The 16,190-nt window shown below is 49.1% G+C and overlaps 2 protein-coding genes and 3 long non-coding RNA genes across 5 annotated transcripts; 3 read left to right on the top strand and 2 right to left on the bottom strand.

The window, feature by feature from the left end:
• Positions 1-200: 200 nt before the first annotated feature.
• On the bottom strand, positions 201-3,678 carry cfl2 (cofilin 2 (muscle)). The gene is made up of 4 exons (XM_057011537.1): positions 3,544-3,678; positions 1,839-2,146; positions 1,246-1,322; positions 201-1,107 (listed from the first exon to the last, which is right to left on the bottom strand). The coding sequence occupies exons 1-4, from the start codon at positions 3,544-3,546 to the stop codon at positions 995-997; spliced, it is 501 nt and encodes a 166-aa protein (XP_056867517.1). The 5' UTR covers positions 3,547-3,678; the 3' UTR covers positions 201-994.
• LOC130513010 (uncharacterized) lies at positions 1,430-1,917 on the top strand. The gene is made up of 3 exons (XR_008946576.1): positions 1,430-1,493; positions 1,554-1,595; positions 1,721-1,917. It is a non-coding gene; the product is annotated as an uncharacterized LOC130513010 (long non-coding RNA).
• A 161-nt stretch (positions 3,679-3,839) lies between the features above and the next one.
• Positions 3,840-8,270, top strand: LOC130513009 (uncharacterized). Its single transcript, XR_008946575.1, has 4 exons — positions 3,840-3,979; positions 6,928-7,340; positions 7,580-7,711; positions 7,929-8,270. It is a non-coding gene; the product is annotated as an uncharacterized LOC130513009 (long non-coding RNA).
• Positions 4,182-15,502, bottom strand: baz1a (bromodomain adjacent to zinc finger domain, 1A). The gene is given in 28 exon segments (XM_057011495.1): positions 4,182-5,078; positions 5,227-5,314; positions 5,395-5,570; positions 5,646-5,758; positions 5,842-5,955; positions 6,034-6,221; positions 6,413-6,577; positions 6,656-6,738; positions 6,806-6,877; positions 6,964-7,318; positions 7,396-7,526; positions 7,900-8,120; positions 8,282-8,517; positions 8,620-8,711; positions 9,078-9,127; positions 9,201-9,275; positions 10,899-11,064; positions 11,212-11,532; positions 11,773-11,904; positions 12,120-12,258; positions 12,341-12,436; positions 12,508-12,702; positions 12,775-12,897; positions 13,200-13,287; positions 13,385-13,474; positions 13,962-14,123; positions 14,252-14,530; positions 15,207-15,502. Coding segments are annotated over 28 exon segments (4,422 nt in total). The 3' UTR covers positions 4,182-4,902.
• LOC130513008 (uncharacterized) lies at positions 14,944-15,785 on the top strand. The gene is made up of 2 exons (XR_008946574.1): positions 14,944-15,165; positions 15,243-15,785. It is a non-coding gene; the product is annotated as an uncharacterized LOC130513008 (long non-coding RNA).
• The last annotated feature ends 405 nt before the right edge of the window (positions 15,786-16,190 follow it).

Raw genomic sequence — 16,190 nt, 5'->3', positions numbered from 1 at the left:
CAGAAGGATCAGGTTCTTCAGAGTGGATCAGGGTTAGCAGCTGTCCAGAGACCGGTTTCTGGGTCCGGCGTCCACGCCTGACTCACTGACATTTTATTGCTCGGACAGGAAGTGTGGGATGATACATGTAAGGGCAGGTCTGAGGTTTGGGTCTGTGAAAAGGCCGTAACGGGTGAAAGTACAGACAGGAAGCGGAGTCATCAGATCTGCCACATGCTTTTATTGCAGAGTGGCTTCCTGTGATCTCAGAAACAAGTTTCCACATTAAGGCTCCAGATGTCGTCGGGTTCAAGTTGTCACAAGTCATCTCTCGCTGCGAGGTCAAATCTGCTTCCTGTAGTGTTTCTTACAAAATAAAAGTGCAGGCTAACTATGTGGCGTGGTGTTACATTCAAACTGAAAGTGAGGCGACGACCAAACAGCTAGAAACGACAGTGAGTCCGACAGGAAATGAGGTAACAAACATTACCGGAGTGACAGACAGAGAGCGGCACAGTTTCAACACAAAGAGCAGCCTGTTTTCTTCTTCTCTTCATGCATAGTCAACAAAACGTCTGCCTCGGACATGGGCATCAGTTTACAACAATAAATAAAGTCATATGCAACAGGAGGCGGAGCTTCGTGGGTGGCACAGAACCGGCCTCTGACACGTGCGGCTGCTTTCTTCACATTGACCTTTTGGCAAAACTCTGGCTGCAAGAGAGACGACTGTCCAGGGTTTATTTGTAGTGCCAGATGAACAGAATCCATATGGCAACAGAAATGGGAGGGATTTGCATATAATAATGTTAATGAGATCTCCACGTTGGAAAGCGAAAAAAAACAAAAACAAAAACAAAAAAAACCCCCGAAGCCTAAAGATGCTAAGTCCTTCAGGACAGGAACAGAGACGGAGCGAGCTGCTGGGTGAAGCGGAGGTGGTTGGGGGGGGGGTCGGGTGCTTCAGTCCGGATGGCACGGCGGTTGGCTTGTCTCTGCTCGGTTCGCCACCAGATCAGATGGGCTTCCCCTCCAGAGACACCACCACATTCCCACCCAGTTTCTCTGCCAGGGTCTTCCGGTCCTGGATGTCATCCAGCCCGTTTACCTGCCACTCGTGCTTGATACCTGAAAACACACACATGCACGACATCATACACCTGAGACGACGCGCTCCAGGCGTCAGCTGACCAACAAACACAGCGTACAACACAACAGGAGGTCCTCCTAACCCTAATGGACAGATGGCGGATCTGGTCACATCACCTGTTAGCTTCTTCTTGATGGCGTCTTTGGAACTGGCATAGACCATTTTACTCTTTAACGGAGCGCCATCTGGAGCCCTGAGGAGGACACAGCTGCTTTAACCCCAGAATCCATTTCTAGACATCGAGATTCAGAGTGTATGGTTCATTTTTTTCAGTGTGTGCGTGGTCTGAGGTCTGAAGACGTCAGTCTGAGGTCTGAGAAGGTCAGTCTGTGGTCTAAAAGAGGTCAGTATGTGGTCTGAGGAGGTTTGTCTGTGGTCTGGAGATGTCAGTCAAAGGTCTGAGTAAGTCTATCTGAGGTCTGAGATCTGTCTGTGGTCTAAGGAGGTCTGTGCATGGTCTGAGGAGGTCTGTCTGTGGGCTCGAGAGGTCAGTCGGAGGTCTGAGGAGCTCAGCATGGGGAGGTCAGTAAGTGGTCTGAAGAGATATGTCTGATGTCTTAGGAGGTCTGAGTATGTGCATGGTCTGTGGAGATCAGTCTGTGGTCTAGAGATGTCAGTAAGTAAGTCTATCTGAGGTCTGAGTTCAGTCTGAGGTCTGAGAAGGTCTGTACGTGGTCTGAGGAGGTCAGATATGGTCTGAATACTGCACCAGAAGATGAAGACCAGGTCCTCTTTCTTGGACTCCTTAGTCTCATAGGTGGCATCATATAGGCCATATCTGCAGTCGTTGAGGGGGAGGAGACTAACAAATCGAGCGTAGGGGTCTTCCACGGTTTCGCCAATCTCACCCTGCAGGATCTGCTTGCCCTCCTCCACAATGATCTTCTTTGTGTCATTGCTCATGCAGAAGAGCACTGCTTTCTTTCTCTTCTTCACCTCCTCTGGAGTCTGTGACTTTCTCACTTTCATCTCATTAAACACTTTGATGACCTCATCGTTCACTGTTACGCCCGATGCCTGTGAAACACAAGGCATCGATATTAGCAAACACACATCTACCCCTCGTTAGCTGAGCAATCACCTGACCGACCATGTGCTGAACAGAAAAAGGGCTCCTTTTGATTCATTACTAGGTTTAATCGATGTTCACGTTGTAGCCTATCAACGTACGACATCTGTACGAAGGATTTCAGAAGTGGCTCCACCCACCCGATCATGTGATGGGAAGGCACTTCCTGGTCTGGTCATCAGTCCACCACGTGACCACTTCAAGATATGTCGCCAATTACATTAAATATTTGTGACAGCAGGTGAGGATCAACCCCCAGAGGTCATCTGTCGGTTGTCACGGAAACAACCATGACGGCAACCGTTCACAGAAGCCTCAGTGTCAGTCAGGGCAGCTTCATTTATAGACCCACGTTGATGCACTTCCGGTGTGCGGGTGACGTCATCACTGACCATGCGGATCATACGAATTAACTTTATAATTGACTCAAGTAGATCAATTATTATTTAACTTGCTGATACCAAGGATCCATAAAACTCCAAAGAGCCATTCGTGATGCAGAGATCATTGCACAATTCATTGATCCAGATAATTGATTACTGTCCCCTGATCCATGATTTTCTTTTTTTTAAGGAAAACTTTCAGCTGATGAGTTAATCAATACATTTGTCGGGAAGGTCCAGTTGATCAGGAGGACCGGTGACATCAGATCTCTCTGCATTATCAGGTTTTTGACGATTCTTGGTCACCACAGTGGAGTTTTCTTGCATGATTAATTTAAAGATTAATCAGCAGCAGCAGCAAATGCTGACGGCTGATCGATCAATCCAATCATCGGCTGATCAGACTCTAAAATGTCCGCAGTGACTCAGAGCAGCTGGAGCCGTCAGTCCGCGGCTAGCAGGCTACCAGGCTACCAGGCTAACTGGGACAGGCTGGAGCCCAGTGCTCCCAGTCAGACTGCAGAGTCACGCCTCTCTGACCGAACTCTCCCGGAGCAGCCCAACACGAATCTGGACCTTTACTGAGTTCGTCCGCGTTAGTCCTGATCCAGCCGCGGGCCGGTCAGCCCCAAAAGACCCGTTAATAAGATGGCCGCCCGGGGCCACACCGCCTGGGGGTGCTTGGGCCGACACGGCCCGGCGCCACACCAGGGGCCGCCGGTTCCGAAACTCAGAAGATACCGGGGACCGTCAAAACGTTAACCTGGCGCGGCGGGACAAACTTCTGGCCGATGTTAGTACGAATTAACGGTCGGCGACAACCGCGGCCATGCTAGCTAATATCCGCTATTCGGGGAGGGTCCACATAACGGTCCAGCCGACACCCGCACACCACGGCCTCTCACGAACTGGGTCCCTCGGTACCACGGCTGGAACCAGGAGCGTCTGGAGGTGGTTCTTACCATGTTGTCCCGATGTTTATTAGCGCTGCTCCGCCGTGTAATCGGGATTTCTCCGGGGTGAAAGGTAGCGGGGAATGCGTCCGTTGGAGCGGTGGGAGAAGAGGAGGAGGCGGGGCGGAGAGGCGGAGCTACGCGGCCCGACGCCCGCGGACCAGAACCAGCGGACCCAGTGCCAGAACCCCTAAAACGACCATTTCCGGCTGCGCAGGCGGTCGAACTATTTCCTCTGAACATAAAACTTGACATTTCTGTTGTTCTGACCAACAGACAGAACCGATTTGCCCCGGTGATCCAGAGTACCCAGATGTTCTTCCAGGGTGATGCAGACTATCCAGATGTTTTCAGCACGACAGGGTTATAATGTTAAGTGTTCTTTTATGAATTAGTCAGAAATTAAAGTTCCTTCCATAATGGACCACAATAAGAAACTTTCTGGGTGAGTTACAAAATAACACATTAACACCCTTTTTGCATATAATGTTATCTGGGTAATAGTTGTGTATTTTATGACGCCTCCTTAATCCTTTAAGAATAACTAATTATGGGGCTTTTCAAACTTTATCAATGTTATTGGAATAAAGCATATATTTTCCTCTTATTCACGGGGGATGTGATGAGACACAGATTTGTAGAACAACTGAAAACTAGAAAAGATTTATTAAATTTGACATTAGAACATGACAGAGGTAAGAGAGCAACTATCGGCCATAAATAAAGACAAACTAAATAAATACACAACTGGTCCAGTGTAGTGTGCACAGAACACACAGAGAAAAATCCAACAGCCGAAGGCAGGAAGACACCGCTTTCTAAACTAGGTAAATCTCAGCAGGGGACTGATTCTGCCCACTTCCTGTCTCTATGCTAAGCTAGGTTATTCATTAACGGGTTGACAGGAAACAGAGACCTGAGTGTAAGGGTCTGCCAGAGGCAACAACGGGAGAAGGTCTTTCTGGTCTGAGGTCAGCTCAGTTTGATTGAAGTTGTGGGACATGCTGGGCCAGGGGGCGTGGCCTGTCCACAGTGGGAGGAGCTTGGATACATGTAGACCTTCAGGTCAGGACCCTTGTGAACCCCAGCCCTGAGAAAGTCCTCCGATACCTGAGCTTGGCATCACATGATCTACCCGATGACCATTATTGTCTGTTGCCGTGGCAGCCAAAGCTTTTCTGAAGCTGCCTCCCTGAGCTGATCAGAGTGGTGATGTCAGTGCAGGGGACCAAGAGATCAGGAGCCGTGAATGCTACATGTCGTTCAAGAACCAGTGAGAACATCAGCAGGAATGCAGAAGATCCAGAAACTTTTCTCATGTAATGTTCAGAGAACGCCGCGGTCACACCATCACTACAGCTGTTTACGTTAGTGTCGGGAACGTTTGGCAGGTGAGGCAGAGTCGTGCTCGGAGAGGCCAAATTTCCTGAGCTCAGAGTGGAAGAAGAGCTGCAGGCGGAGTCCGGCCTTGGCCTCGCTGGTGTGTCGAGGGTTATACTGAAAACAGTTGGAGAACATCAGCGTCACGTCTGCGATGAACTCGCCTGAGGGCAGATAAGGGGAGAGACGGCCGTTAATTTCACTCGGATCATATCCTGAAAATGTCCCGCTCCCTTCAGAACCCCATAAGTATGTTCTGTAACTCAAAGGCTGCCGTATCTACGGCGACCGTGCACGGACGTGTGCTTTTACCTGCCGACTGATATTCACAATTGTTGACTTTCTCTCGGATTGTGTTCAGGGCGATCGGTTTCTTGATGATGTCATAGTAGTCGGGGACCTGCAGACGCAGCCTTTAGTCTCACAGATATCTGATACACCTGGATGGGTGCGAGCGCCTGTAAATACAGGTGTGTTTACCTGTGTTTTGGACACCAGTTTCATAAATGGCCAGCTGTCTTGGTGCCTGACCAGTTCAACAATCAGTTGTTCGCAGGTTGACAGTTCGTGGATGCCGTGGCTCCTGCCAGAAGACCGGCGACTGCAGGAGGCGGAGGGGGTGACTGGTTTGGATGGTTTAGGTGGTACAGCTGCACCTGGAAGACGATGCCAGCGTCAGAAATAGCTTAAAGAGACATTTAGCTACTCGCGGCCTCCTGATTGGCCGATACCTGCCACAGCTCTTTTGCGAGACTCGGTCTGAGCAGACGCTCTGCTCCCATTAGCCTGCTGGACCTCAGCCACCTGATTCCCAGAGTGGGCTGTAGCCTTTTTCCCCACTGACCTGTGATGGGATGGAATCAATAAACAGGGTTCGGTTTAATGTAAACAGAAAGTCCCACATACGACACAGACACACAGACACACCTGGACGCAGGTGATTTCCTGGACGTGGTGGCAGTTTTGGGTGCAACGGGTGTCTGAATTTTGGCGGCGGTGCGTGACCTTCCTTTAAGGGGCAGCGCCTGCTTCTTCCGGGTGCTGCTCAGAGGAGGGAAGCAGGTGTTCCCAATCTCATCCTGGCACGAGTAAATAATAAAAAAATATTTCCCATCGTACCTCACGACCACTTCCTCATCCGACGCGTCTTCAGGTTCATCTTCCTCTGCCGACTCCATTTCTTCTTGTTCCTCGACACCCTCTTCATCCTCCTCTTCATGAACGGGGTGCTGCTGACGAGACGTGAGGCGACTGGACCTCTGCTTGGGTCGACAGTCTGGACAGAACCAGTCACCTTGTGGAACAGCCTGCCAGGACACAGCGTCAGTCATCACAGTGGCCACTGTACTGGCAGCTTAGCCAAGCTAGTCAACACCAACAATGAAGTGGAATAAGTTCCCTAAAATAGTTCTTGTGACGCTAAAGTGCTGCTGACAAACAGTTCCAGAACCGTGGAGATGTTCCTCCGCGTGAGGGGCTAAAGGTGTGGCACCTGTACCTTGAGGCGGGGTCGTAGACAGTGGGTGTGGTGCCCGCGGTCGCAGCCGTCGCACAGCAGCATGTTGTCGGCGTCTCCTTTACGCCTGCAGATTCGGCAGCGAGCGTTGAGGATAGAGCGAGACCAGAGGACGCTTCGCTCCAAACTGGACAGGTGGACGAACACCTGAGCAGAGGGAATGTGCGTGTAAATGAGGCGTGTCTGACGTCAGCCAATCAGAGCGCTGCTTTAAGGCCGTCTGACCTGAGACAAACTGGTGCAGGACTGCAGAGACTCCCTCCATCGCTCCAACACCGTCTTACAGACACGGCCGCCTTCGCTGCCGTCTGAGAGAGAAAACAGTCGTGACTCACCACATGGCGCCACGGTCAGGACGCGGCGTTGCCTTCCTACCTTCACTCAACCGATCCTCGTCTTTTTTCTTGGTCTTCTTCATCTTCTGCTCTTTCTTTGAATCTTCTTCACCTGTGGACATGTCCGATGACATCATTTTATGCCCTTCCGCACTTTTCCAGGTTGTTCCAAAACTTTCAAGGCCCGCGGAGTCTCACCTAGTGGAGGTTTAAGGAAGCGCCTCTCGATACCTTGTTCAATGTGGCTCAGAGCTTCAGCCAAGTGATGCACGGAGCGGCTGATCACCTGTGGAGTCGTACTGCCACTGCAGGGAGTCACCTCCTCACACCTGAGCTGTCGCCTGAACACGCACATTTGGACCATCAGTTTTCAGGATAAATCTTTTGGTGCGCGCACACGTGTGTACCTGTCTCCAGCTCTGGCGAGAAAAGGCGTGTCCACATCCATGTGTTCCGTCTGTCTGCCAAACCCTCCACTTTCTCTGCTGGTGGAACACAGCGGCTCATAGTTCCCAGATTCCAGTGCAGATCGCCACACCTGCCGGTCCTTTACCTGGCCAGAGACATGTGGACGGGTGAGTCAAGTCACCTTCTTCATGCGTTCCTCAGGTGTGAGGCGTTTGTCTGTACCTTCAGAGATCCCAGAGTTCCCTGATAAATCCGGTCTTCAATGTCGAGGAGCAGGTCTCTCAGTCTCGCCTCCATCACCGTCTCTGCCGTAGACGTGCATTCGGGGACAGATCGAGACGACTCTGGGTGATCTGTAAGCAAATTTTTCCTTGTTTAGATCTGTGTGATTCACCTGTGTGTACAGATTTCCACAGATGATTATAATAAAGTGCAAAGCGAGAGTCGAGGCCCAGGAGTCAAATATAGATACATCCATCAATGATAATCCTCTTTATACCATCAAAGATCAGACCAATGATGTCATCACAACACCAATGTGAGTCACCTGACAGGTTCTCCAGTACATGTTCACCTTTAGGTTAGCGTCCCGTACAGCGGACTGCATTTCATTTGTTTTTTACCACATTAAAGAGCTAAAAATTCAATATAACGTGGCCGCTGCAGACTTTGCCTGCATAAATCCACCTGTGTGACTTTGCCTGCGTGGGTCCACCTGTGCGTTACCTGTGTGGCTGTATTTGTTCTGGTTACAGTTCTGCATAAGCAGCTGCAGCCTGTCCCGCTCCTGCAGCAGTGCCTCCTTCAGGCCGCCCTCTCGGTGACCTCGGGGGTTCAGGGCCTCGATCAGGTGATCCACCTCTTCCATGGAGCTGTAGAAGGACCACTGGTTGTGTCTTTGGACCGACAGGCCCGACGAGTACAGGGGAGCAGGGACCGAACCAGCGCTGAACAAGAAACCATCATTAGAAATGGCTGTTTCGGTTGCGTTTGTGTGTGAACCCTGTTCCCATTTAATTCTCTGCGAGTGTTTGTGGGCAGGCAAATGTCTTGTAATGAGAAAAGTACCTGCTAATAAAGCTCTTGCTAATTCAGCATCAACACTCACCTGCCTTCGGCGGGCTCCTCCTTCACCTCCTCTTCCTCCATGCTGGTTTTAGTGTCCAGTTCACAGTATTGCTGAGGTTGTAGCATCTCTTCTGTCAGGCCGAAACAGTCATCCTCTACAAACAAGGTGGAGGCTGAGGGAAGGAGCCAGTAGCGCCGATACAGCCGATCTCTACCCAGTGGCAGCAAACAGGTGCACGCCGCCGCCTTCTGGATCCGTTCCTGAAGCTCCTGGATCTGTAAATGGCACCGTTACTTAAACATATACATGGGCATCTGAAGGATTGATTACACAATATTTCCATCCATCCTAGGAGTCATTCTGCAGGACTTCCGCACCTTCTCCTGCTCTTTCTCCTGCTCTTCTGCCGTCAGGCTGCTGTATGAAGGTCTGAGTTCTGAAGTCATCTGTTGCTCTTTGGATTTTAGAACTGAGTTTTATGGACGACAGATAAAAATCAACGTGAGAACAAACCATACACGAGCCGAGGCAACAGAGAACCACGAAGCCAAAAACAGTTGCCAGAATAAAGTTCTGCTGTTCATAATCAGCCCCTTCAAAAACAAGACTGTTCTGGCGCCTCTCTGCCACAAGAGGGCAGCATTGCAAAACTATCGTCCATATTTTTAAAACTTTGAATAGAATATATGAATAATGGTGTCTGGATTGAAACTGTATGGACATATTGGCAAACAGGGAGGAGATTTTTCACGTTACAGCAGGTAAGTGACCGAGAAGATCTCACTAGACTAAAGAGCAGCCACGACCCATGAACACAAGAAATAAGGAGGCTAACCTTTCGCCTGCTCCTGGTTCTCCTCAGCGTGTAGACCTCCGTGCATGTCCCTGCAGCAGAAACACAAACAGTCCTTACATTTGGTATAAATCACAGACAAAAGCAGAAGGCGCTCGTCATTACCTGCTAGCTAAATCTCCCTCGGTCTCCCTCAGTTTCTCCTGCTCCTTCAGCTTCTCTTCCTTTCGGAGGCGAACTCTAAGACAGAAGTGGTTTTGTTTATTAATGATGATGCATTTTAGATGTGCACTCATGTTGGAAGTAGCAAAGCAATGCTTACAGTCATTTATTTTTTTTTACAATTACTGCATTATTGTTAATTATTGCATTCTAGTAGTGAGTGAGGTGGAATATTGCATGTTCCATAAGAGAGTCCCAGAGTTGGGGGCCGAGTGGCTGAAGAAACTTGACGCCATGGTGGTCACACAAGCAGGTTGGATGGCGAGCCGAGTGTAGGAGTAGGACCTGAGACTACTGGTGGGTAGTTTGACACGAAGCAGCTCAATTAGGTACAGAGGTTGTTGGACCAGGTTGTTAATGGAGTTGAAAGTAAAAAACAGAATTTTAAAAATGTTCAAGAAAGTTGCTGGAGAACCAGGATGGGATCTTCTGAAGAACAGTAAAGTGGGAGGGCCCAATGACAGAACCCTGGGGAACACCAGAGCAGAGCAATATGGCTGGGAAAGTTGGATGAGAGAGATATGATTCAAACCATTTTCCAGTCCTATCCATGAACCTAAGCCTTCTACTTGTCAGCTGGATCCTCTCTGCTTTGGTTAAAGCAATTCTCCGACTTCTCAAATAACCCTCGGACATCTCTAGTTACCCCAATTCCTGCTGCAGTTACCCCAATTCTTAAGAAACACAGAACCCACCAACTTTAATAACCTTCACCCCATCTTCAACCTCCCTTTCATTTCATTTCATCTAGAGAGAACAGTTGCTTCTCACGTTCATGATCACCTTGCTCACAATATTTACGAACAGCTCCATCTGGATTCCGCTCAATCCACAGCAAAGAAAGCGCTTGTTTTCCAGAGAGAATAATGTTTGCGCGTTAGCGATGTCTAATTGAACCAAATCAGCATAATAATTGGATTTTGCAGTTGAAAGAGAGTCCTTATAGGAGAGAGTGAACATTGTGCACGTCCCTGTGACTCGTTAGTCCTGTTTTCCTAGTTTCCTTGTTGGTGACCTTTGGATTAATGTTGGCAAAGTTCAGATGGAAATCCTGGTGCAGAGTAGATGAGGGACACAGTCTGAGTTTTATCAGGAGCCAGGGTGTTTCCAAGACTGCGTAAGGCGTAAGTAGTAGGGCAGCTGAGGAGTTGATCAGGCAGACATGGTCGTCCACAGAACAGCAGCCTCAGTCACATTCACTCTTCTTCACTGTTTCTCATTGTCTGCTGAAGCTCCGTCTCATAGGCATCTCCATAGCCCCTCACTCCATTTGTGAGGAGGAGCCGTCCCAGGCAGATGTGCCGTATTCATTCAAGTCTTCATCCTGGGCTAAAGTGACCTCCAGTTCAGATGTTTCTGGATCATCCTCCGACTCTTCAGTCAGCTGTTCTCGGTATTTGAGCTCTTCATGGAGTCAGTGTAGCAGGAACATTGATGGGCCTTCTACACTTCTGTCTTTGGATCTTCTGGCCCACATAGTGACTCGGATTATCTAAACTTTGCTTTCATACATTGTCACAACCAACAGTAACCCGATCAACGCCTTGACCCAACATTCACCAGTACAGATACCAACTTATGATTTTAGCTTTTGTCTGTTTTCCAGTGGTCAAAATGAAGAAAGTTAAAGTTCAAGAATACCTGAGAGCAGCTTCCTCTCGCTGTCGTCTGTGTTGTTCCGCTCTGATCTCTCTCAGATCCTGTCTGGCAGATCTCTGCTCCTCCACACAGTCTTCGATCAGATCTCTGGTTGATGCCAACGTCAGCAGCTTCCCCACGAGCGCCTGTAAAATCTTCAGTTTCTCTCCTGATCACAAACCACACGGATCATTACTTCTTTTGTTCTGTCATTTTGTCACGCATTCTTCAATCCAGCTCATTCTTCTCTTAAACCATTATTAGATCAAAACCGAGTCAATACTGGGATCTAATGTCTGATGGATTCGCTGCTAACCTGGAGTCAGGTCGTAGACCGCCGTGGTTGACAGCCTCTTCAGCAGCCCGGCCTCAGCTAAACGCAGCTCAACGCAGGGGTCATCCATCAGCATGAAGCCACCCTGCTTCTGATAACGGAACTTTGCGTTGCCGTGGTGACAGTCGGCGCCCGATGCCAAGATGTGAAGACGCAGGATCTCAGTGAGTGTGCAGCTGTCCAGGTCCAACTGCTTCAGGCTGCAGCCCTGGAACAGCTGAGGCCAGACGGCTGCCAGGGAGGCCACGGCGCTCAGAGCAGAACAGGCGGCGTCACCGTCATCGTCCAGAACCTCAGAAAGATCTGTCAAACAACAACATGTGCACCACAATAAACAACAGGAAGCCATGGTCCTGCTGCGAGTGCAGCCTGAGTGTGTGTGTACGTTTGTAATGTAACGACATCTTGTCTGTCTGTGGTGTTTTTGAAGGTCGGACTTGGTTTTAAGGTTCATGGGTTAAGGGGAAAGTTAGTCACTAGGTTGTGATGGTCAACGTTAAGAACAAGGACGTGCGTGTGAACGTCCATGTAAGAGTGTGAGACCTTCGGCCTGCTCTTTAGCCCCCTCCTCCAGCTCCTCATCCAGAGCTTGAAAGATGGCTGATAAGAAGAAGAAGAGCAGCTCACACAGAGGTCCCTCAGGGTCAGAGCTGACCAGAGCCTCTTCTAACACCTCTGATCAGAGAGAAAAAAACATTATTCAACTGACTGCATGAACATAATCTTTGAAGAACAACCTTTTACACTCAATTGAACCTCGAAAGCACAAGTACACAGCAAAAATTCAGTTTGTCCCAAAATCGAGTCGAGAATTACTTTGACTATAATTAGGCTTGTTTCTTTTTTTTTAAATTTAACGAGGATCCTGTGCTGACTGAAAGTGTTCTAACCCAGAGAGACTCCATCAGGAAACTCATCCTTCAGGTCAAAGTACTGGCCAAAAGCCTGCAGAAACTCCAGAACCATCAATGCCTCTCCAAAGAGATCGGAAGGGAGCCTGGTCCTCACGGGGAGCGGGCAGGGGAGCTCCTGGAGGAGACACACGGGCAGGACATCAAGTCACTGTGGATGAGCAGAGACACGGGCCGCTGCTGGGTAGAGGCGTTCGCACCTTCAGATCTTCACACTCCATATCTTCTCTGGGTTTGTTCCACAGTTTCAGCCGCTCGGCATACTTCTTCTTCTCCTCCTTTAGCTTCTCTCGTTCCTGCCAATTACATTCCAAAGTCAACAACCCCCGTCAGGCTGTTTATACATTTGCGGTGTGAAAACGCACACCTTCTCTTTCTCTAGCTTTCTGAGTTCCTTCTCTTCTCTCCTCCTCTGTTTCTCCTCTTCACACATCCTCCTTTGCTCCTCCTTTTCCCGCCTCTTGGCCTCCTGTGCCTCCTTCTCCATCTTTAGTCGAGCAGCTGCAACCTCCTCCTTCTGCTGCAGCAGCTTCAGCTTCTCCTTCAGCACAGAAGAGTCCCCCTGCAAATGCATCACTCAGATCACATCACCAATTCATTTATCAATCTCCTAAAAGGTCCATTTGATAAGCACCTGTCCAGGTGAACTCCAGCCTCCACCCTTAGCACCAGAGCTGAAGGAGACCAGGGGGGAATCATCGGGGAAGAACTGTGAGAACGTTTGTTCACACAGCTGGTACTTTGTCACCGTTGAGACCTAGCACAAACATCACCATGAATAAACTTTCATTATTACAGATTTATCATGTTGCTAAGCTAACGAGGCAACATAAAGAAGCAGGAATGCAGGACATAACAGTTCCTGGTGGGATGCAGGATTTCTCTTTGACTGAGGCTGAACCAATGTTAGCTGTAGAAGATAACGTGTGAAGTAACACGGGAACATGCTGTTATTTTAGAAAACAGAACACAAACAGGGTCCCTGGCTCACGGTTCTAAGGTGAGAACATGAATCTGACCCCGTCATGGCTTCCCTGACATGCAAGTATGTGTTATCACCTTGACTGCGATGGTTCCGTTCACAGGTTCACAGTGTTGTTTGAAGAGTAGCTTCAGCCTCTCTCTGGATACAGTCGCCTTCCGGTGACTGAACAGACAGACAGACATCTTTGTGTCATCGGACCGATGCCCTACTCTGGCATTAAGGCCAACACAAACGCACCAAGACCACGGCGCTCACTCACCTTATGCGACTGGCATTAATGGTAAACGGCTCGCTGTGCGCATCCATCCTCACCGTGTATTTAAAGACTGATGGGCTCAGAGGCTTCTTTCTGCTGACACAGAAGTCCAAATGATGAATATAAATGTCCACAGACACAGATAAGCAATTTCCCAGCCAGTCATGATTCTTCCCTGCTTCTATCACAACTCGGAGGACTAAATGATCAGTTATACATACATCCCTTCACCTTTGGGGGGTCATGATGTCATATCTGATCAATGTATGCTTCTCTCTCTATATTGTCTCACTCCGTAAATGTGATTTATAAGTAGATGGAGGAAAAGTACCAGTGTCTAAACAAAGGAGCACCCACAGGCCACCACCTCCAACTCCACCACCATTTGACAAGTTGCTCACAGCGGGTTTAAACCGGTTTTTGAACCATGACATTGAAGAATATTGTCTATCGGTTCAACAAGTCAAGCGGATGCAAACACACAATTCATGTGGAGCCTGAGTGAGCATAAAGATTCCGAGCACACCTCCTCCTCCATGTGTAAGACCAAGACAGCGTGTGTGACCCTTGACCTACTGACCCTTTGGTGGTGGGAGGCGGACTCTGCACGGCGTGGCTCTCATCGTCACTGTCGCTGATCACGATGCTGTCGGTGTCGGCCGGTCTGGTGTTGACGTTAGCTGCTGGCGCTCCGTTAGCAGTGGAGTACGGAGAGTGAACCTGCAGGATCTCACACACCTGTCTGCAACAAGTCACAGCCCACACAAAGTGATATTTCAAATGTATTTTTAGTTTCAGATCAGAAATGTATTCCTGTACTTGACTGGACATACCGAGCCTTGACGACAGCACGCCATGCCCCCTCTTTACCTGTCTCCATTACGTCCTGCGAGTTCTACGGCCTCTCCAGGGAAGAAACGGTTCTTGATAAACATGAAGACATCCTCACAGAGGTCAGACAGTCTGCTGCAGCGGCTCATAGCCGCGAGGTGGAGCAGCGGCACCAGCAAAGAGGGCGGGAAGCTCTTCAGACTTTGTCGGGCCCGCCGTTCACTCTCCATGGCCTCCAAATAGGTGAGGCCAGCTCGACCCGTTAGGGCACAGCTCCACACCAGACTGTTGCACAGGATGGTCCGCTCGAAGAACTCACTGCGGAGAGAACGTCGCACTGTGATGACGGGGACTGACGGACACTTGGGTGTGATGTCACGCCTATAAGCAACTATCACTATGGAGATGACAGAAGGATAAAGGTGGTCCATCTGTTTCCCACCTAGAAATGGACATCTCAAAGCAAGCGAACGAGGTGGAACCAGCGTAAACATGTTTTTGGATCCAAATACTTTTAAGCAGATAAGAAAATTCCTGAAGGGGGTTTCAGCGATTGAGGTCAGTAATCAATCAACTTAAATCAGGAGCGAATAGTGTGTTTGACAGCTCTGGAGGTCATGGGATCGCCAAAAGGATCCAGTGATCCTCAACCTCCGAGATTTCACGCCTCTCAAACGGGCCCTCCCGCCGGTGAACCGGCACGTGTGCCACACTTACGGCCACCCTATCACGTGACAGCAGGCCTGCGTCACGCAGCTATCGGCTAAACAACTTTTGCTAACAGCCGCCAACTTGTGTTAGCTTATTCATCTGGCCGCGTTTGTAGCAGTTCACTTTCCGGACCGGTACGTCATTGTGAACCGCGTCATTAAAGTGGCAATAAAGTGAAGGTGCCGGTTCGGTTCGGTTCTGTCACTGTTGTTTTTCCTGCGACCTGGAAGTTGACCCAAACTGTACGTAATCCGACTCCCCCGGGGCAGGTTGTCGCACTCACTCGTAGGTTCTGAAGATTTCGTATGTGATCTTACAGAGGAAGACCTCTTCGTCCGGGCGCAGGTCCGCCGGAGGGTTCTGTCGGATGAAGGGTTTTCTGTGGAGAAGCGGCATCTCGGCGCTCCGCGTCACCCACCGACTCGTAACTGAAAAAGGGAAGGAAGCCGAGTCACAATCGGCGAGACAAAGAATCGTATCTAGAGCGAGCCAATCGAAATGGAGCCCGAGTTTAGGAGGATAGAGTTGAACAGCGGCGGAGCGGGTCTTTTGTTCTACTCGGCGGTAATCTGCCCACATGGAGGAAACTCTCTCAGACGACTCTGCTTCGCCGGGACGGCCCTAGCAAAGTCCCGGAGAACAGAAACCCAGAGTAAGAAACTCACCGACCTCTGGCCTGATCGAGAGACAAATGATGTTCCAATGAAGAGTCCCTGAAACGATGAAGGTTCAGCGGCTTGTTGACCAAGTTTTATTCCACTTTACGAACCCACAGAGAGGCTCGGAAATTTCAGCACTCCAAGTCATATTTCATCTTTAGTTTTCAAATAACAAGGTGAAATAAATACCTTTTCAAAAGTCAGATTCTATACGTATATAGCTAAACACTGAGATGCTGATTAAAAAGATACACGCGTATATGTAAAAAAAAAAAAAAGCAACTAGTTGTATTTCAAAACAAGTTAGAGTTTATGAGAAACCCGTATTATATCCACTTACTCCCGCCCTGATGAACTTTCATATATGTAAAACATACTACTATTACAAAAACAGCCAAATTCATACAACTTAACCCATCACTATATTTGATTATTATAAGGTGGGTTAGATTCCTGATTGTTGATCGCTTGAACGCACCACATAGAGTATATGGGCGGGGTTTCACTGTCCCACAAGCCTGTAGTCACATGGCGCAAAAAGGCCGGAAGTGGGTCCGATGATGACGGAGTACAGACGTACATACCTCATTATTTTAAGGAAATATAAT

Source organism: Takifugu flavidus, chromosome 16 (assembly GCF_003711565.1).
Source record: "Takifugu flavidus isolate HTHZ2018 chromosome 16, ASM371156v2, whole genome shotgun sequence".
Lineage (NCBI taxonomy): Eukaryota > Metazoa > Chordata > Actinopteri > Tetraodontiformes > Tetraodontidae > Takifugu > Takifugu flavidus.
This window is presented reverse-complemented; position numbering and strand designations above follow the sequence as displayed.